Below are 24095 nucleotides of genomic sequence, written 5' to 3'. Positions count from 1 at the left end.
TACACTTTTCCGCAGGTTAGGGAGTTATTCTAGATAAGTGTTAATGCACAGACCATTGTTCTATTTCTCCCTACTTTCTACTTCTTATATAACTTTTCTGCTGACCAATCTTATGGTTACTGCAAAGCTCTAATCAGTTCTACTGTCTCTGAGGCTTGTCTTTTGAAGCTTTTCCAAAACCCTGTGATTTTAAGCATTCAACAGACACTGATTTCCCCCTCACCTGCCTCAGGGACCCAGGGCATCTTCCTCTTCCTCGCAGCCTCCCAAGTGTTGGCAAGGGGAAATCCTGGTTTGGGGAAAACAAGGGATGAGCACGTTGAGTTTGAAGGTTCCTCTGCCTGAGTCCATCTCTACAAGTCAGCGGCCATCTGGGCTCCAGAAAAACCTCCCAAACACCAAGACTCAGCCCTGAAAAAGCCACCCAGGAGTTCCCTGTCCCTGGTCCCTCCCCTCTGGTGTTCGGGGGTTCCCCCCTGTCCCAGCTGCTGGGGTCACGCTTGGATTGGGGGTCCCCCTTCTCCTCGGTGCCCGCCCTGCCCAGGCTGCTGGCAGTCCCAGCAATGCCAAAAGCTCCCCCCACTTCGCTCTCCCCATTTCGGGATGCCGGGGCTTTTTGGGCTCCCGGGCTCCCTTCTCCCCTCATTCTCTGCTCTGGCCTGCAGCGGCTCCAAGGAGTCCCCCCTGCCCCTCTCCAGGCTCTTGAGGCTCCTGCCAATGGCGGCGCTCCCCCCTCTCTGGGCTCCCCACTTTGGGCTCCTGGGGCACACAGGGCTCTGCTCCTCCAGGCTGCCTCTGCCGGCAGCCGCCACCGCCACCCCCGGTGTCCCCCCAAGGGGCCTTTTCCGCTCAGCCTTGGACTTCTTCATTCTCCAAACATCGCCCCAAAAACCCCAACCCAGGGACCCCCCGGGATATCCGGGCTGAGCTCCCCCTCCCCGCTCACCGGCACGATGGGGGAGGCGATGATCCCACAGGTGGGGGCTGCGAATTCAGGCAGGGATCGAAGGCGTGGTTCCCTCAGTTCAGCCTTGATCCGCTTTTGTCCCTCCTCTTCCATCCCTCCTCCGCCTGCTCCTCCCCCCTAGCCCCACCTCCTTTTCCCCCTTCATCCCTGCCCTTCCCTCCTTCCTCCTCCCCCAGCAGCAGCCACACCCTCGGTGCCCCGTTCCCGCAGCCCTCGCAGCCCACGGCAGGAGCGGGGATGGAGCCGGGACGGGTCGGGATGGGCAGCGCGGGGCTCTCGGCTGCTCCCAGCCGCTGCGGGCGGGGGGAACCCGGCCCGGGCCAAAGGAGAGGCAAACTGGGCAAACTGGGGGCTGCACATCCAAACTGGGCCTTGCTGGGGACCCTGCCTGGCCACTGCCAGCCCTTGGGGCTCCTCCCGGCACATCCGCCAGGGGGGAACGCACACAGGCCTGGGGGATCCCAGCAGTGGCAGCACTGCCAGGGACTGGGCTGCACTGGGACCGTACTGGGAGTGACTGAGGCTGTACTGGGCTTGTACTGACATCATACTGGGATCATACTGGGAGTGACTAGGACTGTACTGGGCTTGTACTGACATCATACTGGGATCATACTGCCATGCCAGGGCACACTGTGATTGCACTAATGGAGAGTGGGATCATACTGGGATCATACTGGGATTGTACTGGGAGTGAGTAGGAGCCTGCAGGGGGCAACTGAGACCATGTTAGGGGCAAATGGGATATACTGGGAGTGACTGGGAGTCACTGTGAGCAACTGGGAACATACTAGGACCAACTGAAAGGAACTGGGTGCATACTAGGGGTGATTGGAAACTGCTGGGCTTACACGGGGATGAACTGGGATCATGGCTGGAGGTGACTGGGATCATACTGGCAGTGAGTGCCACTACACTGAGGCTGACTGGGAGTGCTTGTGAGCAAATGGGATCATACTGGAAGGAACTGGAAAGATGCTAGAGATAACTGGGGTACACTGGGATATACTGGGAGCGACTGGAAGGAAAGTGAGGGTGAAAGAGAGCAACTGGAACCATGTAGAGCAAAACTGGTTTATTCTGGTAGAGACTGGGAGCACACTGGGCTCATATCTGGATCATACTGGGAGTGACTGGACTAATACTGGGAGTGACTGAGTGTCACAGTGAGCACACCCTGCACAGCATCCCCCATACTGGGCCTGACTGGGAGCAACTGGGAGCAAATGGCATCATACTGGGACTCACTGAGTTGATTGAGGAAGCAACTGGAACCATGCTGGCGGCAGCTGGGACCATGCTGGGAGAGACTGGAAGTAAGTGGGATTATAATTGTGAAAAGTGCATATTTTGTGATTGGGTTTTCGCAAATATGAAAATGAATATTATACATGTTGTGTTAGAAACTAATGCTGTATTAATTCTCTTAAGAAGTGGGTTAAATACAGTTTTAGGTTATTACAAAATATTAAAATAGAAACTATGCTTGGTAAGAGACTTTCTTTAAAGAAAGGACTTGCAGCGAGATAGCAGCCCCAGGAAACCTAAATCATTCAGAGAAAAAGAATTTATTGCCCTCTTATCAGAAGAAATGAACTTCTTCCCGCCTCGAAGGCGCTGTTAGGATTCAGAGGAAGAAGGTGGCACTGACCAGAATCCCATGTTTGAATGGAATTTATGCATCATGTATGAAGTGTATGAATATGCAACAGGCTATTGTTTTTAAGGGTTAATCCTTTGTTAACAGGTGTCCTTTTTAGGGCTTGTGCTGCCCAGAAAAAGGTACCCGGACTCCATAACACTTTGTATTTGTTGTCTCATATTGTCCTAATTCAAATTGTCCAAATTTTTATTAGTCTAATAGTATTACTATTATGATAATTATTTTATTACTATTAAACTTTTAAAATTTTAAAAACAAGTGATTGGCGTTTTTCACAATTTGGTAGCAGAGGATGGTTACCAACACCTCGCTGCCGGTGCTTCAGGAGAGTCAGAGTGGGGAAGGTGCCCCCTGCCCTCTTCAGCAGCCTCGCTCTGTTTGCCCTGGGGTGACCGACAGACACAGGTTATGGTGGACAAAAGGAGACAATAAAACAAAGACAATGGAAAAAGGCTCCCTACAACCACGGCAATTGGCCCCCTAAGAGTAGTAATGTGCACAAAGAACATGGGAAGGAAAAGGGATTGGTAAGTATTTCTCAGGGGGGATGAATGTGAGTGAATGAGAGGCGGGCTGGTTGTGCCAGACCTGCCAAGTGAGTGCTGGAGTCTCCCATGCTGCGTTTCTGACTTTCCGCGGTAAGTGGCTGTCGCAGACATCTTTCATAAAAAATCCTTTCTTAGGATTTTTCCTTGTGAGAAGCTGCAGTTTTCAGCAACCAAAGTAAACAATGGTTATCTGCTGCTGTGGAATGCAACAGGTGGACCCGTGATTGGTCTCCTGTGGGTGTTTGGATTTCTTGACCACTCATGGCAGAGCTGGCTCTTGCTCTCTGTCTGAGACACAGATCTTTGTTATTCATTCTTTTCTATTCTTAGCTTAGCTAGCTTCTCAAGAAACCTTTTCCTTTCTATTGCTTTTTAGTATAGTCTAATGTAACATATATCATAAAAGAATAAATCAAGCCTTCTGATCATGGAGTCAACATTCTCGTCTCTTCTTCATCCTGAAAACCCTTGTGACCACAGTCACAATTGGTGACCCTCGACTGAGGAGGACAATCATCACTTGGTGAGACCACCAGAGGAGCATTGCTGCACTGGGTAAACCCTGAATGTGTGGCATTAATGGTTGCTTCACAAGTGACCACAGAAGTGGATTCTAGCCAGGAGCTGAAGAACTGAAGATCCAAATTTGGACAGAGTTCACAGCAAGGCTGACCACAAAGAGAACCTTCTGAAAAGCCTCCAGGAAGATGTTCAGAAAGCTCAGCAGCACCGTGCAGGTAGCCAGAGAGTCCTGGACACTGTCACAAGGTACTGTTGGTTTTTCCCCTCCTGAAGATGAGGCCATTCGCAGTTTGTGGCTGCTCATCTGGAGGACTTCTCCCCTAGAGGATGAGGTTCCATTCTCCCCTTCAGAGGAGAAACTTATTGCCCTCTGGCAAAAATGGGGTGAAGAGGACGGAATTCTCCTGTTGGAGATAGATTTCTATGAGTTTTTTCGATGGGCAAAGCTCTTTGGGTTTTTTACGAATGTGCTATATGCCCTCGATATGTTTGTCTGGGAGTGTATGGACTCAATTTTCCAATTCTTTTTGGGCCGTGGGTTCGGATGCCCCTCAATTTATCCAACCTTTTTGTTGCTCTTTCTAGTCTTGAAACGGAGAGCAGCTGTTTTTCCCTGGATTGCTAACTGCAAGGGCAAAGCCCCGTTCCCCCCAATTCTGGGGCAAGACCCTTTGGAGGGGGACGCTCTGCTGCTTTCCAGCCCCCCTGAACCACAGCGGGGGCCGAAGTTTCGCCCGCAGCCGAAGTTTTTTTTACTGCGTCTTCCGAGCATGCTCAGACGGAGCCGTTTTTTCCCCCCTCCCGTTGCTCTCAGGGGGGATGGGAGTGGGCGGTGCCGCCCCAGCCAGCGCCACGGGCACCGCCGCGGCCAGCGCCGCCAGCGCCGCCCCGGCCAGCACCGCGAGCGCCGCCCCAACCCGCCCCGTCGGTGCGGGCGCTTCCCCGCGCGGCCCGTCCCGCGGCCGCCCCTGCCGGGGAGCCTGTGGGCGCTCCGGCCGCGGTTCCGCCGGCTTCCCTGCCTGCATCTGAGGTCTCAGAGACACCGCTTCCCGTGGCTGCGCCAATGTTGCTGGGCAACAGCGATCCACCGCTCCCCCCGGCCGTCCCGCCGCCTTCTGCGACTGCGGTTCCGCGGCCGATGTCAGAGCCCAGCGCAGAAGATGCTGCCGACCCCGTGCGACCCCACCGCCCCCGCCGCCTCCCCAGGCGGCACCGCTGCCTGCCCCTGCGGGGACTCCGTCCTCTGTGTCTCCGTCAGAGGCTGCCCTGGAGCCGGGGGCGGCAGCTGCAGCGGCGCCTCCTGCATCCAGCGTGACTTCCTCCCCGAGTTTTTCGGGTTGTCCCGGGGCTGCCCCTACGGGGGGAGCTGGGACAGGGGAAGAGGGCGTCAGCCTGTCCTTCCGTGGAGGAGGCATGGCCCGACAGCTGGCTGTGGGTGCGGCCCGGCTGCGTGTTTTCAAGATCAGCATTTTTGGCGGGTTGGTGGGTGTTTGGTCCGGGGTTTCCCCCTGGGGGATGCGGATCTCTCTGCCGCCCCTCGCGCGCCCCAGCAGCGAGGGGGAGGTGGGTCCCGAAAGTTCTGCCCCTGGTCCCCAGCCCAGAGGGGGTGGCGGTGGGGCTGTGAGGCAGATGGGAGGAACACCTGGTGCATTTGCATTGCAGAGGCAGAGGGCACAGCAGGAAGCGAGCATCGCTTGTCTGCTGTGGGGAAAGGACATCCCCAGACCCGAGACGAAGTTTCTCGGGACAGCTTCTGTCTTCCCATTGCTGGCATGCCTCGGTGATTTTGGGGAAAGGAAGAGTTTGGTCACCCCTTCTGCCATTGTACTGGCAGCAGGGTGCGGGTCTGTGCCAATGCAGAGCCTGCCTCGGGGGCTGGGCCTGGGCTGTCTGCCTTGGTTGCTTGGGCCAGGGCCACCTCCCGGCCTCCTGTTGGGTTTGGGGGCTTTGCTTCCCCCTTCTGGTCCTGGGCCACCTTTCTGTGGGCCAGGTCTGGGGTTCCTGATCCTTCCACATGGGCCAGGGCCCCCAAGGGCCTCTCTCTGGCTCCTTTGCTGCTGCTGCTCTTTCCGACAAAAAAAAAAAAAAAAAAAAAACAACAACAACAACAAAAAAACCAATTAAATTGAATTGAATAAAAAAGGGTGAAAGAGCTGGCAGCAGCTCAGAGGCATTGAGGAGCCAGGGATTGGCTTCAGCCCAAGTTGTTCAATAAAGGGCTGTGGCAAGACATTTCAGAAATTTTCTCAAAATTCTTTGAAGACTGTCAATGGACTTTTGATAACTATTGATGGACTTTTCTGTAGCAAGCCTGTTTCAGGACCAAAAGAAACTTTCAGATATGGCAAAGAGGAACATCTTCAAGCCATGGACTCTTCCTGAAACTCAGCTGCTTGGACTTGAATTTTCTTTGCATTGTTTTTGCATTTTCTTATATTATAGAATTGTTTTAGTGATATGATAGAATTTATGTTCTACGGGTGAAGAAATTCCCAGTGCATTCCACAGGAGCACTTGAGTGGAGTTTGATTGGCAACAGATAACCTGTCAAGTGTTTGTCTTTTTCTTCGGCATGAGTACAGCAGAGAAAATTACAAACACTTTTTCCTTTTAATTTAACTAAATAAAAAAAGGTGACATGTTGCAGACATCTTTCATGAAAAATCCTTTCTTAGGATTTTTCCTTGTGAGAAGCTGCAGTTTCAGCAACCAAAGTAAACAATGGTTATCTGCTGCTGTGGAATGCAACAGGTGGACCCGTGATTGGTCTCCTGTGGGTGTTTGGATTTCTTCACCACTCATGGCAGAGCTGGCTCTTGCTCTCTGTCTGAGACACAGATCTTTGTTATTCATTCTTTTCTATTCTTAGCTTAGCTAGCTTCTCAAGAAACCTTTTCCTTTCTATTGCTTTTTAGTATAGTCTAATGTAACATATATCATAAAATAATAAATCAAGCCTTCTGATCATGGAGTCAACATTCTCGTCTCTTCTTCATCCTGAAAACCCTTGTGACCACAGTCACAAGTGGCCAGTAAAGAGACAAAGTGAATGTTAAAAGGAGTGAAAGAATCCCCCGGGGTAACTGGGACTGGGTCTCAGAGAGGGGCTGGACCCCTCGGAGGAAGGGAGCAGAGGAGTTTCCTAGCCCAATCCACTAGCAAATGGGACAAAAGGGGCTCCTAAAAACCTGCTGGGTTGAGGGATTAATATTCCAAGAGCATTCAGGGTAAAGCAAAATTCTGCTGGATTGAGGATATGCTCAAGAGCATCTGGGATTGGACAACACAGGTGGATTGAGAAATAAAAAAATGCCCAAGTGTTGGGGAAGATGAAACAGGAAAGCCTTATAAATATGATTGTCTGGCAAAAGATTTTGACAATATAGAAACTATAAGCAAGATAGAAATCAAAGCAAGCTTTGAGATACCTCAGTTACTGAACAACTGGAAAACAATGGTATGGCTGGCTGAAGGTAATCCCCTTTTGATAGAACAATTCCCACTGCTTGCAGACAGATCCGAGGGTCAGAGCAGATCCTGCCAGCTTGGCAGAAGGGGTCCAAAGAGGAGTTTTTACGGTTTAAAATGTAACACAGTGTGGTAATGTAATGATTCTTATAGGCTGTATGTAAATGCTATAGGACGTGCATCTTGTACTAGATTGGCTGTTGAGAAATAGAATATTCAACACAAAAGAAGATTTATTGTGTTGTAATGGGAACCTTACTCTCTTACGCTTTTGCTCTCTTACGTTTTACTCTCTCACCTTCTCATCCTCTCTACCCCTCTCTTCTCTCGGGCCTGCTCCAGCTGTGCCTGGCAGCTCCAAGCAGGGCCCTGCACCCGGGCCCTTTGCAATAAACCGCAAGTTCCAGGGCCTGGCTGCAGAGATCTCTCGTCTCCGTCCGTCCTGACCGTCCTACCCCCCGACGCTCCTACACCCAAGAGCATCTGGGGTTGGCCAGCACAGCTGGGTTGAGGGATATCCAAGAGCACCGGGACTGACCAGAAACACCTAAACTTGTAATAGGTGATGTGAAAGTAAAAGGTACCTTATTGTTGTCTTGTTTGTGTGTGAGAGTGAGTCACACACAAAATCAGCCTCAGCTTCCCGGGCAGGTGGGAAGGGGGGGCTGTGGAAAGAGGTGTGTGTGACCCACAAATAAGCCATTGTCCCTTGGGTGGGTGGGGGCTGCGACAGAGCATGTGTGTGACTGCAAACGGGCCATTGTCCCCCCGGGCCTGTGAGGGGGCCGTAGCTGAAGAGTGTGAGTGACACAAATCAGCCTCACAGGTGAACGGGCACCGGAGGCAGCAGAGTCAGGGCCCTCCCAGGAGGCCGGGAGATACTGAGACCCAGAGGCCAACGCCAAGGGGAGGGGGCCACAGGGACCCGCGATTCTCTGTCAACAGGGATCCACTTTGTGTCCTGAGCGTGTGAAAGAATGTGTGGAAGTGAATGAGAAATAGAAGCGAGTGAATGTAGACAAATGAAAGTATATGTAATGTAGATTGTGCATTTTAAGCTTCACTATATCTCCTTGGAGAGAGGTAGATTGCACTGAAAGTAGTGTGAGAAAAAGGTTTTTTATTTTTAAGTGTGTAGTTGAAAGAAAAGTGGTATTTCGGTTGTTAGTGAAAGTGAAAAACAGAGGCAGATGATGAATAGATAAGATCTTGAAAAATGAGACAGAAAACCAGTAAGTTGGATTACAGGGAAAAAAAAAGAAAAAAAAATAGCCCTTTGGCAGTTATGTTAGGTAACAGAGATACAACTCCTTGCAAAAGGAGAAAGTACAGGGTATGTAGTAGTTGATGGGAACAACATGCAAACTATGGAAAAAGGGAAATTAAACTTAAACTAGTAAGCTCAAACTCGTGAATTATATACTTGAAAAAGAGCACTAGAATATTTAACACAAAATAAAGGAACCATATATACTGATTGAAGGTATGCCTTTAGAGTAGTACATACCTTTAAAAATTTGGAAAGGAAAAAGATTACTTAATTCAAGAGGAAAAGGTTTAGTACATGAGGAACTTATTTCAGAGGTTTTAGAGGCATTAAAATTACCTAAAAGAGATAGCTATAGTACATATTAAGGAACCCCAAAAGGGAAAGACCCCAGAAATAAGAGGAAATAATTTGGCAGATGACGAAGCCAAGGATGCAGCAGAAAATGGAGCTGAGTGAGTTATGTTAATATTAACTCCAAACGAGGAAAAACTGGAAATTCCAAAGTTTAGGGAAGCCGAGAAAAAAGAATTAAACAAGACAGGAAGTGAACAAGATAAACCAGGGAAATGGAAACTTCTTGATGGAAGACAATTACTTAATAAAATGTGCTTACTAGGAAAATATTAGAAGACATGCATCAGAAAACCCACTGGGGTACTCAAGCTTTGTGTGATCATTTTTTAAGGAACTATGGGTGCACTGGGATTTTTAGAGTAGCAAAGCAAGAAACTGAAAGATGCTTAATTTGCCAAAGGATAAATAAAAAGGTGATGAGAAAAACAACATTAGGAGGTCGTGAGTTAGCTCGTCGACCATTTCAAAGTATCCAAGCAGAAGTTTAGATTTGTTAGGCTCTGGATTTATTTGTAAAAAAACCCATTTAATCTAGAAGAAAGAGAATATGCCATAGGTTAGACAGGAGATTTTAGGAGAATAAAAATCTTTAAAGTATCAGAAACCCCCGAGACAAAACAGGAAGAGAACAAGGGGAAATGAAAGGGAGGGGAACAAGAGGAAAAGTCAGAAAGAGAGTGGGATCCTCTGCAGCTCTTGCCCCCTCCGTTCGCGGCCGGGGCGCCTGTCCCGGGTCCCGGCTCGCTGCCCGCCTCAGCTCCGCCTGCCCCGGTTTCCATCCCAGGTGCGGGCTCACTGCCCAGGGCAGCTCCACCTGCCCCGGCGCTGGCGGTGAATTTGTGTGCCCTGCTCCCACTGCCCGGCCCGCGGCCGCTCTGCCGGCCATGCTGGGGAAGATGGGGGTTGCTCTGTCCTGCCGCGTGGGCCGAGGTCACCGCGCCGACCGCACCGAGGCCGGGTCCCAGCCATCCCATCCCCGGCTGCCCTGCCCGTGCCAGCTGCGCTGGGCACCGCCGCCGCTGCTGCCGGGGTCTCCCACCTGCCTTTTCTCTGCCGGGAGCTGCCGGATCAGCCGCCATAAGCCATGTGGGGGCTGCCCACGCTCCGGCTCGGTCTCCACGGGAAGATCCCCCTCTGCCGATTCCGGCAGCAGACCCTGCCCACACTCCCACCGAGCCTCGGCGGGATATCCTCCGTGCTCCAGCGTGGCTGCTCTGGGGGCTGCAGGGGGATCTCTGCATCCCCATGGATCTGCAGGGGGATCTCTGCATCCCCATGGATCTCTGCATCTGGCACCGCCGTTTTTGGAGGCACCAGGAATAGGCTGAGCTCTGCCTGAAGCTCTTCTCACAATCCCCACACCCTTCCCGGCACAGGGAGGCTTTTACCTCCTCACAGCTCCCCAGGCTGGGTTGGCAGCCCCTCCTCGTGTGGGATCTCTGGGGCTTTTCCTCCCCATTGGACTCCTGTGCCGTGGAGCTGTTCCAAATGGCCTCTTCCACGAGGTTCTGTGGCAGGGATTTGTTCTCCCTGGTCTCTGTCCGCAGCTCAGTGCGTGAGGGAGGAAGGACAAGGAGAGGAAGAGACAGGGAGAAGGGAAAAGGAAAAGGCAGGAGGAGAGGAAGGGACAAGAAGGAACAAGGGAGGAAGGAGATGGGAAAGGAACATAGATGGATGTAGGACAGAATGAGGAGAAGAAGGAGGGTGGACAAGGAGAAGATGGGATTTGCCTCCATGCCAGAGGGAAGGGGAAGGAGATCCCCCCCAGTCCATCCCTGGCAGGATGGCGTTGGCAGTGAGGCTGTCCTGGAGCGATGCTGGGCTGGGAGATGGAGCAGCAGGGAGGGGAAAGGGGCAGTGATTCCTCCTGCCCTGCCTGGCTGTCCCAGTCTGGAGCATCCTGGCGCTGCCGAGGCCCTTGGAGCGTCCGGCACTCAGGAGCCCGGAGCTCACGGCTGCTTTATAAAGCTGACAAAGTTGGCAGGATGGGTCTGGGTATGATCTCAGCAAACTGGGTTTATTGGTACAGGAGCAGGGGACAGAGCTGAACAGGGTCCAGGGACAAAGACAGGGTGCAAGCTGAGGGCACAGGGGGTTTTTATATGGGGTAGTGAGGGTGGAGCTGAGGGTCAGGGTCCAATGGATATGGGGGAAATGGGGCAAAGGAGGGGTTAAGGGTCCGGACAGCTAATAGGGAAACAGGGGCAGAGGAATGCAGTAAACTGGGCCAATGGAGGGACAGAGAGCTAGGGACTAATCAAAGATGGGTAATAGGGGTGAACTAGGGTAATTAGGCCAACAGGCCAATGGGGTAACATAACTTTCCAAAAATCAGCATGTGCCGGCAAAGATCTATAGGAGAAGCAAGCTTGTCACCATAACCTTGAAATCTATTCTTCTTATTAGGGACCAGTCCTCCACGGGTGGGAGATTGAGACTCCCATGGGCCTCCACACCAGTGCATCTTCCTTTTCCTCGCAGCCTCCTCCTCCTCCATCCAGACAAAGTTTAGGGTTGACAAATCCTGGCTTTGGGGGAAGAACAAGGGGTGAGCACCTTGGGTTTTGTGAGAAATGAGCCTCACTCTTTAGAATTTTTGAAAGTTTAATAAGGAATAATAAGGGACAAATCAGTAACAGCGCTGGGTGTTGGCAATGGCCAGAGGCACACCGGTTAACCACAGCAACTCTTCTTGTCTAGTTTCTCCATTGTATTGTTCAAATACATATTCATAATGATTATACATATTCAAACATTTCCTGGAACTCATTTACATGTTCCAGGAATTCTTTAGGTTGGTTTGACCCCCAACTCGCCTATTTAGAGCACGTGCAGGAATCGTGGATTGCTGTTTTGAGGGTTGTGCGTCACTGCCTCACAAGGGCCCCTGTTCTGTGGTTTCAGCAGGTGACAGTTATTGACAGTGGAAGGGTCAGTGGCAGGGGCCTCATCACATCCCTTCCTTAGATGTTATCTGACCATGCAGACGCTTTTAGCTACTTCCTCAAGTACTTTAAATGAACATTAGCTATTTCACAAATATCTCTGAGTTGTTATTGTCAGTTAGTTACAAAAATAAAAGCATTAGTTCTTATTTCACAACTACGGCTACTTCTGTAAAAGTTAACATTCTAATGCACAACACATGGCATCCACTTTAATATTTTGCAAAAGCCAAAACTATAATGTATGCTTTTCACACTGTCCACTAACTAAAATATCATCCATAAATGATGTTCTGAGGATATGAGCTACACACGGGCCAGGCATTGGCCACAAAGAGCTGACAAATTATACTATAGCAAAAGCAGTGAAAAGTGATTACAAACTGTACTATATCAAACTCATTGTGATTAAGAATGTTTTGCAGAAGTCAATACCTAATAGCAAAAGCCAGCACTACCTAGTTATTTATAACAAACCCAGGGCAGGTTTTTCCCTTGCATGGAGCACCTGGGCCTTCCCCGGGCCCCTTCTGCCCTCCTGCAGAGCCGGTGGCATTTTCCAGCACACACAGTTTGTAGCCAAGAGCCGGGTGCAGCCGAGAAGGCTCCAAGCGTCTCCTTCCAGGCTGACTCTGCAGGTGCCGAGGCTGCTCTGGGCTCTGCCAGGGCTCTGCTGGGGCTCAGCTCTGGGCCAGGCTGGGCCCGCCCTCCCCTCACATTGCTCCGGGCAGCTGAGTCACGGCGGGAGAAGGAAGGGACACGTCAAGGGAGTTGAGGTTTAAGAGCGTTTTTATTCATCAAACTTTCATAACAATCAGGCTGCTCTAACTACCATAACTAACTAGCAATGCTAACTACCCTAACTAACTACCAGTGCTAACTACCATGACTAACTAATTGTCCTAACTACTGTAAGAAGAAGCTGTCCTCAAGTGCTTCATCTGCTCTGCTGCTCCCTCAGGTTCTTTGCTGCAGTGATCAGAGGGGTCAGGCTGGAGAGAGGCTTGGCTGATGATAAAAATGGGTGCTGTCCAAAGGATAAAAAATAAAGAAATGAACTGTTACTTTCCAGAGTCAAGTTCCTCACAGGCTCTGTTGCAACAGGACAAAGGGAAATGGTTTGAAAATTGAGGGAAGCAGGCTCAGATTAGATCTAAGGAAGAATTTTTTAACCAGGAGAGTGGGGAAACACTGACAGGAGGTGCCCAGAGATGTGGGAGGTGCCTCCTGCCTGGAAACATCCAAGCTCAGGTGAGGCAGGGCTCTGAGGCCCCTGAACTGCTAGAAGATGTCCCTGCTCGCTGTGGGGCACCAGGTCCAGATGAGCTCGAAAGGAGCCTGCCAGGCCACAGCAGGCGAGGATTCTGCTCGCTCTGCGCGTGGAACGCAGCGAGACTGGAGACTATCGGAGGGGGCCCCACAAGAAAACCCCTCCCTGGCGCTGCTGCTTCCCCTGCAGCCCTTGGCTCTCACCTGCAGCAGCTCCTGGGCAGCCCAGCGCCGCTCCTCGTCCGGCTCCAGGCTGCACTCGAGGAAGTCCCGCAGCAGAGCCGACAGGCGCCGGGGCTCCTGCAGCTGCGGGGTCCCGTTCTGCCGGATCAGAGCGCGAGCCTGCAGGGAAAGCAAACTCAGCGCTCTGCCAGCTCCCTTCACACCCACACGGGCTCACATCCACCCCGGGGCCTCAGCCCCAGCTCCAGGGCCACTTTCCTCCCTGCCAGAGATGCTGCTCAGAGCTCATTTTGCTATGCCAAGCAAAAAACCCAAACCCTGGGGCTGCCACAGCCACTGCAACATCCAAATGATCTCGCCTTGAGAGCCAGTTTCATTGGCCGGCTTTGTTAGTAGGAACCTCCATCAGAAATAGCCCATTTTGCTTCTCCAAATATGGACACCAGCTTTACAGGCCATTTTCCAGAGTCACTGTGGTCTGCCTGTGTTATTTCAGAGGATTCTTCCATCAAGCGCATCTCTGCAGTGCCACTGACACTCAAGTAAATGCATTCCTGATGCCCCATCCCAGAAACTGCCAGGCAAGAAACAGGAGGTTTGTGATGCTGAAAGCTCAGGCTTGGTGACACAGAAAAAGTAGCTTGGACTAGGAAAGAAATATGATAGACTATGGGGATGTTAAACCATCATCTTCATGTTTTCAACAAGTTTCCCAGTGAGAAGAATCAGGGGAGATCATCTTGCAAAACCTCTTTTAGAAACTCCTGCAGAAATCTTGTTGGGTTTGGGGCTGGGATTTGGGGATGGTGTGGGGTTTTCTTGCAAGATAACATTAGAGCTGATGCACTTGCTTCATATTTCCAGGTCATCCTCTCAGCAAGAAGAGCTGCAACAACGAAAAGCCCAAAGCAAATTGTTGCTGGAGACTGCAGAACATTCGTCTGTGTAGAGGCACAAGTCCTCTGGGAATTCCCTTCCCATGTGCAGAAACCTCCAGCTGCTGCTCCCAGTGCAGGGTCCCCCTGTGCTCGCAGCCTCTGCAGCCACTGGAGAATTTGCCTCTTACCATGGCCGCCGTTTCCCTGAAGTAAGGAGGTTCTCCTTCCACCATCTCGATGGTCACAATGCCGAAGGACCAGATGTCCACCTTGGGGCCATAAGGAGATCTGGTCACAACTTCTGGGGCCATCCAGTGAGCAGTGCCCACCATGGAGCTGCGCTGGTCCTGCTCAGGGCTGAGCTGAGCGCAGAGGCCAAAATCAGCTGAGGACAGAAACAAACCCTGTCAAAGGCAGCTGCAATGAGGAAACCAAGCACAAAGATTCCCCACACTCAGTCTGAGAGTGTAGTAGTGAAGTCAGCTGGAAAAGCCCTCAGGGCTGTAGCCAAGGAAAGATGGAACTGGGCCCTTCAAGAAACCCTCAGCTTTCCTGCAGTGGCTTTTACTGATTCCCTTGGAGCTTTAGATTCCCACTGCTGCCCCTCTGGAAGGGCCATGGCCAGAGCAAAGGCACTGCTGGCCCCCTGCTCCTCTCCTGAGCTCTCTGCAGGGGCAGCCGCTCTCAGCTGGCAGCAGGGGCCGGGCAGTGCCCCCAGCAGCCCTTGTGGGGCTCTGACCCTCCCTGGGAAGCAGCCCCAGCCCCGCAGCCTGGGAGCGCCGTGCCTGGCCAGGAACACCCACCCAGCCTGACAGAGCCGTCCATGCCCAGGAGGATGTTGGAGCTCTTCAGATCCCTGTGGATCACCCGGTTGGAATGGAGGAAATCCAGGCCCTGCAGACACTGAGAGAGAACAAGAAACACAAGGGCAAAAACCAATGGCTGGAATATATCACACCAGAAAGGACAGCTCAGAATTCTGCCAGCAGCAGCTTTGCTGTGACAGGCCAGGAGTGCAGTGCACACAAGCTCCAGGCAAATGGTTCAAGGCAAAACTGAGAACAGCAAATCAAATCCAAACCAGAAAGAGAGTACCACAACAGCAGGAGAGAGAACAAGAACAGAGTAGAAGTGCAGTGATGCTGGCAGGCCGTTCACTGCAGAGGCTCTTTCTTCTCCAGCTCATAAAAACAACTCAGAAACAAAGCCCTGAGCATGGAGCCACTCCTGTTCTCACACCCTGTTTGGAAGGACCATCGTGTCCAGGCCATGGGAGTGACAAGCAGGATCCCTCACCTCCCGACTGACAGCTGCCATCTCTCCTTCAGCCATGCGTGTCTGTCTGACAACGTCCCGCAAAGTTCCTCCATCCATGTATTCCATCACCAGCCAGAGATCTCCATCCACAAGGAAGCTGGAAGAGGAAAGCAATGGCATGGAGATGAAAGTGCAGAGCTCAATTCCCCCATGGAAAAGCCTGGAGGGGAGTTTTGTTTCCAGGTCACTTGTCAGTGAGGACAGAATCAGATGGAGAGACATTCCTGCCAGGCTGCACAGCCCTTGGAATCTGCACAGTCTAAAGGGGAAGGAGACACCTGTGAGAAAGGAGAGGCCTTAGATGGCAAGCAGGTGAAAAATGCAGTTTAGCAACAGCCCAGATCAATGTGGAACCACAACCCTTGGCCCCAGCTGGTTCAGCTTCTGAACTCATCAGTTCCACCATTCCCTCCAGAACAAGGCAACACAACTGCCAGGGTTATCCAGGGGAGGAGGCCGTGCAGCACTTGGGACAAAAGCAGTCAGAAAACCTTTCAGAAAGTCCCTTCAGAAACAGGCAAGGCCAGTGAAAAATGGGCAAATGAGGCATTTCTGGAAACAAGAACCTGATCTTCCTGGCATCTGTAGCAATGGAAAAGGGCTGGGAAGAAGAAGCCAAGGGAAATAATTTCTGCTGTGGTTTATCAGCACTTGCTGGGAGACACAGCAAACGGGGTCAACTTGAAGGAAAAACCAAAGCAAAGCAACAAAAGCACGTGGAGGGAGTGAACTGCCAGGCTGTTATTTTGGGAAGATGTGGCTGGGTCAGGCATTTTCAAAACAGGCTACAGACTCCTGATGCCAGGAAAGGTTAACGCAGGGCCCGGGCTCGGGATCAGAGCTGAATCACTCACCTGTCCAAAGAGTTGACAATGTTGGGGTTCTTCTTGTCCTTCAGGAGCAGGATCTCATTCACAGCTCGTTCCCTGTTCTGCCCTCTGAGACTCATTTTCTTGATGGCCACCTGAAGGGACATTGCAGCCTTGAACTGGAGGAGTCTGTGGCAGGAGGCCACAGCAAACACGGAGCGAGTCTTTGTGGAGCGATGGAGCCGGGCTGTGCCAAACTGCCTTGGGATGGGACACCAGAGCTCAGCAAGGGCCATTCCCACAGCCCATTGCTCTGCCAGCTGGGGGCTGCTTACAGGACACATGGCCAGAGACATTTGGCCTTGCAAGCTCTGCAGAAATGGTCCCTCAGCTGTCAGCCTCAAAGCTCTAACAACATTCTCTGCACCTACAGTCTTCTCAAATGGCCTCAACACTCCTACTATTATTATTCAAACCCATTTTGCAAGCAGGAGGTAATTCTGGTTCTGTGAAAACAAAGCAGAACAGCCAGGAACCCCTTAGCAATTCTATGGGATTTGGTCATGATTTTAGATGCAACTGCTCTGTTTGGGATTGCACAACAAAGCAGACACGCACACCCATTGCTCAGGTGATCCCTGTCACAGGCTGTCACTGACACCAGACCCAAACACAACTTCAGGGTTTAGGACAGAGCTTTGCTCTGGATATCCATCTCCTCATTTCTCTCCCTCTCTCTCTGTGAACAGCTGAAGTAGGACTAAAACCCCAAACTGATCCCAAGCAGGATCTCTCCATAATTAGGCCTTGAGGTATCCTTTGAAGATGAAAGGCAGGATGGAAATAATAATAATGTTATACTTTAGCTAAGAATAGCTAAATAATGTTCCTGTCTGAGGTTGGGATGAAGATAAATTGGGCCTCAGTCTCCAGCAGCTGATGCATTCACACTTTTAGATATGAAGGCCAAGCCAGCGTGTCCTGCTCTGACAGACACCGCTGCCCTCCTTGCATTCCTTTGGTGCTTCAGAAGGACCAAGTCTGTCCCAGCTGTGCTCTGCAGGCTGACACTGCTCTGCCTTCAGAGGAGCAGCCCAGGCAGGAAAGCTCTGCTGGCCCCCAAAGCTGCAGCCACAGCTCCCAGCAGAGGGGAAAGCCCTGGAGAGCTGCCAGGCGTGCTGGGCGTGTTGGCACTGACCTCTCCTCCAGTGGCCCTGTCGAGTCCTTTATAAACGGTTCCAAAAGCCCTGGAGACAAAACAGCAGAGAAGAAAGAAGCAGCGCTTTAGGCCCTGGCAGGGAAAGCCAGCCCAGACAGGAGATCTCTGCTGCCTGCAGCGTTCACAAACACCTGGGTGCATCGACCCTTCCAACAACAGCACAGCAGCCACCAGCCCTCTGCCATGCAAGGTGTGCAGGAGAAAACTGAGACCCAACATGAAGGAATTGGGCTGGAGCAAATCCCAAATGTCCACCCTGAATTGCTTTAGTTCAAAACCTGAGGTGAGAGATGGCTGTCTAAAGAACTGGAAAAGAATGCATTTCATCCTTTTCCATTTCCTGCCTAAGACCTGCAGGTTCCACAAGGGCCCTGCCATCAGGCAGGTGATGCTTTTTCCCCCAGAGTGCATCAGCTCTGTGCCTGTTACTGAATGGATGGGGTCTGCTACCTGTGCTAGAATAGAGCACTTATTAGTTCATCTCTGGTTTCTGTTTCTAAACCATTAGGTTGATAATCCTGACCAGTGGATATTTTTTGAAGGAAAATATTTGAAAGAAATCTTCTTGAGAACTGTTTTCTGACAGTCACCACATGGTGAGTTGCTCTTTTAGGCAATCCAGTTCCAGGGACAGAAGATCTTTCAGGTCCTGCTCCTTGATGCAGGCAGGGCACTGCCAGCCTCAGGGGCCTTTGACGGCACCTTCTGACCACAGTTATCAATTCTGATCAGGACTGAGAGACAGCAGGATGGTAGCCCAGTGTCTGAAGGTGCTTGGAGCTCTCCTGACTTCTCACTTGATCCTGCACCAGCACAACACCCTGCCCTGCTTGTGCAGCAGCAGCTGCCGTGCACTTACCCTTGGCCAATCTGCTCCACTTCCAGGTATTTCTCGGCAGGCTCCTCCTCGCTCACGGTGTTCCCTGAAAGAAACCACGTGGAAGACGCTCCCTCCCAGAGTGAGACCCTGCCTTGCAGCAGAGCCAGAAGCAGCCCCACTCCCTGGGGCCGTGAGCCCCTTGGTGTCAGCTGGGGAAGGACAATAAATGGCTCGGTGACATTCAGCTGCAGAGCAACACTGGGTGCAGCTGATGCCCAGACACACACACAGCACCTGCTCGGGCACCCAGGAACAGAGCAGACGTACTCAGCTGCATCAGGCACCACGCCCCTCTCCCCTCTGGCTGCCCGGCTGTGCTGCTGTCAGAATGTTCAGCCCAGGATCCCACAGCGGAGGGAGGTTCCTTGTCCTCTTCCCAAGCAGAGGGAGCTTCTCCATCCTCTTCCCAAAATGCTGCAGCTTCTCCATCCTCTTCCCAAAATGCTGGAGGTTTGCCATCCTCTTTCCAAGCCAGGGGATGTTTGCTGTCCACTTCCCATGCTGGGAGATGTTCACTCTCCTCTTCCCAAGCCACAGGATGTCCTCCATCCTCATCCCACACTGGGAGATGTCCATTGTCCTCATCCCACTCCGTGGGAGCTTGGCCACTCTGGTCCCACACCAGGGGACATCCACCGTCCTCGTCCCAGGCCGGGAGATGTCCCCTGTCCTTGTCCCACCCCGCGGGAGCCTCGCCGTTGCATTCCCACCCCGCGGGATGTTCGCCCTCGTCTCCCAGAGCAGCGGGGAGTTCACTGTCATCTCCCGGCGCTGAGGGAAGTTCACCATTGTCCCCCAGAGCAACGGGAAGCTCACTGCTGTCTTCCTCCTTGTTGACCTCCTCTTCGGAAGCAGAGGGAGCCCCAGGAGGTGCTGGTGCTGGTTCTGTGCCCTGTGGACAGACGGCAGCGTGAGGGACGGGAAGTTCTATCTCAGTTATCACCTTATTTATCCTCAGTTGCACATCCAGCTGCACTACACAGAAATTTGGTTTGGAGCTGTTCCAACTAACAATGGGCTACAGTCGACATTGCCACTTATTGTTTGGAATTCCATATTCCACCATGGCTAAAGCCAGCAAGCAATCCTCTGCCTGCAAAACCAGACCTGCAGCTCTTCAAAAACTCTTCAGCAGAAAAGGAGAAAACTGATGGGAATTCCTTTGCTGCTGCTGCTGCTGCAAAGACACTGACAGGAACTTTCCTTCAGCCTCCCAGGCTGGCCCTCGACTGCCACATGCTGAGCTCACAACTTGCTGCACAATTCCAAACACCAAAGGTTCCTTTCCCACTCACCGAAGGAGGAGCTGCTCGGAATGCAGACATGAGGTGCCCTGCAATGGGAGAGGGAACATGAACCAGATGCTGTTAGGAGAAAAACTGCCATTACTGGGAAATGCCACGGAGCAATGCAACCCCAAGAGAGCATTTTGCTTTCACTGCATCCCTCCAGGAGCCACAGTCCCTTCCCACAGCAAGCAAGAGAACAAGCACAAAACACTGGGCTGGGTCAGTTCTTGGCTGGAGCAGCAAAGGGAGGGAGTTCCAGGCTCTGCTGGCACAGACTCCCTGCTTGAGGGAACAGAACCCCCCAGGGCTCATTGCAGATGCTGTGCACGCCCCGCTGGCTGCAGACACCCCCTTTTTCAGCTGCAGCTGCGGGCAGGAGCTCTCCCAAAGCAATGGTGTCTTCATGGCCATTTGGTTCCAAAGTCAACTCAGCTCCAGAGGAAGAACAGAAAGCACACAGCAAGCCCAAAGCCACAGATGCTGCACGAGGGAAAACCTCAACTTACGTGCCAAGTGGGTTAAAAAATACCCTGAATAAGCCACAGAGTACAGAGTGCAAACTGCAGCAGCCACGTGCTGGATCATTTTGGCTGCGCTGCACACGCCTGCAGCCTGTAGCCCTGCAAGCACAGAAGGACAGGGCTGGGCTGGCTGCTGAGAATGCCTCGGGCAGGAAGATCCTCCGGCAGCGAGCCCAGAGTCACTCTGGGCACTGAGGCCTCCGTGTCCCACAGCAACGGGAACACCACAGGGACGTGGCGCTGTTCCTGTGACATCCCAGCAGCAGCTCACGCAGAAGCCGCCTGGAAGGTTCTCCTGTGTCACAAAGGAGCACAAAGAACCCTCCCAGGGCACAGCCCATGGCCCAAAGGATGCAAGAGGAACTCGGAAAATGCAGCAAACAAGGACACCCCATAGCCCAGCCTGAACACTGAGGAGAACAAGGACAGGACCAAAGCAAAGGAAACGTGACCTTTAGTCACTGATAGTTCTGACTAAAAGCAGCAAGCCTTGTTCCATCTGGGATCTTTGTTCTAGTTCTAAAAACAAGCAAGGGTCTCCACTCTAAATACACCGAAGGCAGGAACTGGGGAGGAGGTGGGATTAGGAAGGAGGAGGAGGAGGAGGGAGAGAGGAAAAGGAGGAGCAGGAAGAGGAGGAGCAGGAGCAGGAACAGGAGGAACAGGAGGTTCCAGTGCCCCCTGTGGCCGCAGCCACGGGACCATCGCCCCCAGCTCGTCTTGCAGGTGAGCGGGCAGGGGGAGGTCGTCCCAAATCTGTCGGGGGGTCCCTGAGAGGGTTTTTTATTGGGGTGTGTTTGGAGCTCGCAGATTGTGGAATTGACCCCAAATATCATCTGGTGTCTCTGGGAGGGTTTTTTTTTCTCTGTGTGTGTAGGTTTGGATCTTGCAGGAGCCCAAAGCTGAGCCCCTTGGGGGGGATCTTTGGGGGCCCACGTGGCCATTGCCCAGTATGGGCAGGGGAGGACATTGGTCCTGGGGACCCCCGGGAGAGCAGAGGAGGGGAACCCCTGGGACCCCCAGAGTGGGGAGAGCAGAGAGGGGCGATCCCAGAGCTGGGGGACCCCGGCAGACTGGAAGGGGGGGGAGCCTGGAGAGGAGAGACCCCTGGGATCCCTGGGATCTCAAAGTAGAGCATCAGGGGAGAAGGGCCCCCATGGACCCCCAAAAGGCTCTGGATCATCCCTGAGCAGGACGCCAGAGAATGGAGAAGCCCTGGAACCATTGGACCCCCATGATCCCAAGGAAAGGAAACCTCTGGAACCCCAAAAGTGGAGAGATCAGCAATAGGGAACTGCTGGGAGAGCTTTTTGGGGCTGAATCTTGACATTGTGGGGATTTTCATGGACACAAGACTCCTGCTGACTTCTAGAGATGGACCTGGCCAGGAGGAGCCTCTACTCCAAGGTGTTCCCACCATGGTTTCCCCAAACCAGGGTCTGTCATTCCCAAGCTGTGGCCAGATGGAGGAGGAGGAAAAGGCCCAGACATTCCGCACAAGGAGGGGCTGCAAACCCAGCCCAGGGAGCTGTAGGGAGGAAAGAGCCCCCCTGAGCCAGGAAGGCAGCCTGAGATCCAGCCAGAGCTCAGAGCTGATAGAGAAGCCTCATGGCAGGGAGAAGCCCCACAAATGCTTGGAATGTGGGAAGGGTTTCAGCTACAGCTCCACCCTGATGGAACACCTGAACATCCACCCTGGGGAGAGGCCCTGGGAGTGTGGGGAATGTGGGAAGAGCTTCAGTGGGACCTCCGACCTCAGGAAACACCACAAGATCCACAGTGGGGAATGGCCCTAGGAGTGCTTGGAATGTCAGAAGAGCTTCAAATGGGATTCAGAGATCGTCACTCACCAGCACTTGCACACCAGGGAGAGGCCCTGCGAGTGTCCCGAGTGTGGGAAGAGCTTCGTGCGCTGCTCCAGCTCCATCCCCCATGGGAGGATCTGTGCTGGATGATCCCCAGTGACCCCCGTTGGGCAGAGCCCTGGTGACCCCTGTTCTGGGTGATCCCCGTTGGTTAGGGGGAAGGTGTTGGAGAGATTTCTTTCCCTTCTCCTTGTGCTGCTGTGATTTGGTTGGTAATAAATTCCCTCCCTGTGTCCAGGCTGGGTCTGTTGTGCCCGTGCGGGATTTGCTGAGGGATCTCTCCCGGTCCTTGTACTGACCCACGTCATTGTCGAAGTGCATGAACATTTGCCGGTTGTAGATGAACCTTACCTGTCCCCTGTTCCTGTACCAATAAACCCAGTTTGCTGCAGAGCATACACAGACTCATCCTGCCGACTTTGTCAGCTTTATAAAGCAGCCGTGAGCTCCGGGCTCCTGAGTGCCGGACGCTCCAAGGGCCTCGGCAGCGCCAGGACGCTCCAGACTGGGACAGCCAGGCAGGGCAGGAGGAATCACTGCCCCTTTCCCTTCCCTGCTGCTCCATCTCCCAGCCCAGCATTGCTGCAGGACAGCCTCACTGCCAACGCCATCCTGCCAGGGATGGACTGGGGGGATCTCCTTCCCCATCTCTCTGGCATGGAGGCAAATCCCATCTTCTCCTTGTCCACCCTCCTTCTTCTCCTCATTCTGTCCTACATCCATCTATGTTCCTTTCCCATCTCCTTCCTCTCCTCCTGCCTTTTCCTTTTCCCTTCTCCCTGTCTCTTCCTCTCCTTGTCCTTCCTCCCTCACGCACTGAGCTGCGGACAGAGACCAGGGAGAACAAATCCCTGCCACAGAACCTCGTGGAAGAGGCAATTTGGAACGGCTCCACGGCGCAGGAATCCAATGGGGAGGAAAAGCCCCAGAGATCCCACATGAGGAGGGGCTGCCAACCCAGCCTGGGGAGCTGTGAGGAGGTAAAAGCTTCCCTGTGCCGGGAAGCGTGTGGGGAATGTGAGAAGAGCTTCAGGCAGAGCTCAGCCTATTCCTGGTGCCTCCAAAAACGGCGGTGCCAGATGCAGAGATCCATGGGGATGCAGAGATCCCCCTGCAGCCCCCGGAGCAGCCACGCTGGAGCACGGGGATGCCTGAGAGGAGGCTGTGCCCCCGTGGCCAGAGGGGCCCCGCTGGAGCAGCCTGTCCTGGCAGGACTGACCCCGGGGCACAGTGACCCACGCTGCAGCACTTGGAGGGGGGCTGTGCCCCGTGGGATGGACTCAGCTTGGAGAAGTTCCTGGAGAAGTCTCCGGTGGGAGAGAGCCCAGGGTGCAGCAGGGGAACGACTCCCGTCCCTGAGCAGAGGGAGAAGCCCCGGGGCATGAAGTGAGCACGGCCCCATTCCCTGTCTCCGGCACTGCCGGGGTAGGAGGTGCAGCTGGAAGGAGGGAGGCGTGGGGGAAGGCTGGATTTAAGGCTCTTCACTTACTTCTCATTATCCTGCTCTGAGTTTTTGGAGTTTTCTGTCAGAAATCTCTCCCCGCGCCCACTCATCCACAGGGTTGGGGCAGTTTTCCCTTTTTGGGGGAAATCAAAGCGATTCCTTGATGCTCCTAATTAGAGGTAGCAGTAGTGAGGCTCCGGGGCTTCTCGCTGACCGGAGCCACAGAAGCCGCAGTGCTTCGGGAAAGCCGTGGCGGGAGGTGCGGAGAAGTTTGTTTGTGTTTTCAGCTCAATCCCCTCGGGCCCGGGCCCGTTCCAGGGCTGTTCCTCATCTCCGGCTCTGCCCTCACGCAGCCCGGGGGGCCCTGAGAGCGCGGGGCGAGGCTGTGCCGTGTGCAGAGCCCGCCCCTGGCTGCGATTGGGCGACGGTGCCGTCAGTCGCGGACGGCTGACCAATCCACTGAAATGTTCCTCATTTCAGTGGATTGGTCAGCAGGAAGGTCAGGAGCTGGAGCTGTCTGGTTGGTTATTCCCAGGGCAGCTTGTAATCTAATGATGCCATTGAAATGAGAAATAGGTTCTGTGGCTCCTGACATGAATTGGTTTGGGTTCCCAGGGGCTGGTCCATGGTGTTATAGGATTTGTTCTGCTGGCCGTTCATCTTTTCTCCATTTTTGGCCGCGCT

The 24095-nt window shown here is 53.0% G+C and overlaps 1 protein-coding gene and 1 pseudogene across 2 annotated transcripts in view; both read right to left on the bottom strand.

Moving 5' to 3' along the window:
• Positions 1-24095, bottom strand: part of LOC143695956 (uncharacterized) — a 758734-nt pseudogene that overhangs the window by 416270 nt on the left and 318369 nt on the right. The gene's annotated exons all lie outside the window — the stretch shown is intronic.
• Positions 12675-22294, bottom strand: LOC143695904 (serine/threonine-protein kinase PAK 3-like). Its single transcript, XM_077191103.1, has 12 exons — positions 22267-22294; positions 20088-20201; positions 19588-19625; positions 19109-19184; positions 18272-18335; positions 17392-17440; positions 16239-16348; positions 15364-15481; positions 14871-14970; positions 14256-14452; positions 13211-13348; positions 12675-12764 (listed from the first exon to the last, which is right to left on the bottom strand). The coding sequence occupies exons 1-12, from the start codon at positions 22292-22294 to the stop codon at positions 12675-12677; spliced, it is 1122 nt and encodes a 373-aa protein (XP_077047218.1).

Source organism: Agelaius phoeniceus, chromosome 27, assembly GCF_051311805.1.
Source record: "Agelaius phoeniceus isolate bAgePho1 chromosome 27, bAgePho1.hap1, whole genome shotgun sequence".
In the NCBI taxonomy this organism is placed as follows: Eukaryota; Metazoa; Chordata; class Aves; order Passeriformes; family Icteridae; genus Agelaius; species Agelaius phoeniceus.
Note: the sequence above shows the minus strand (reverse complement) of the source record. Positions and strands in the feature narration are given on the sequence as shown.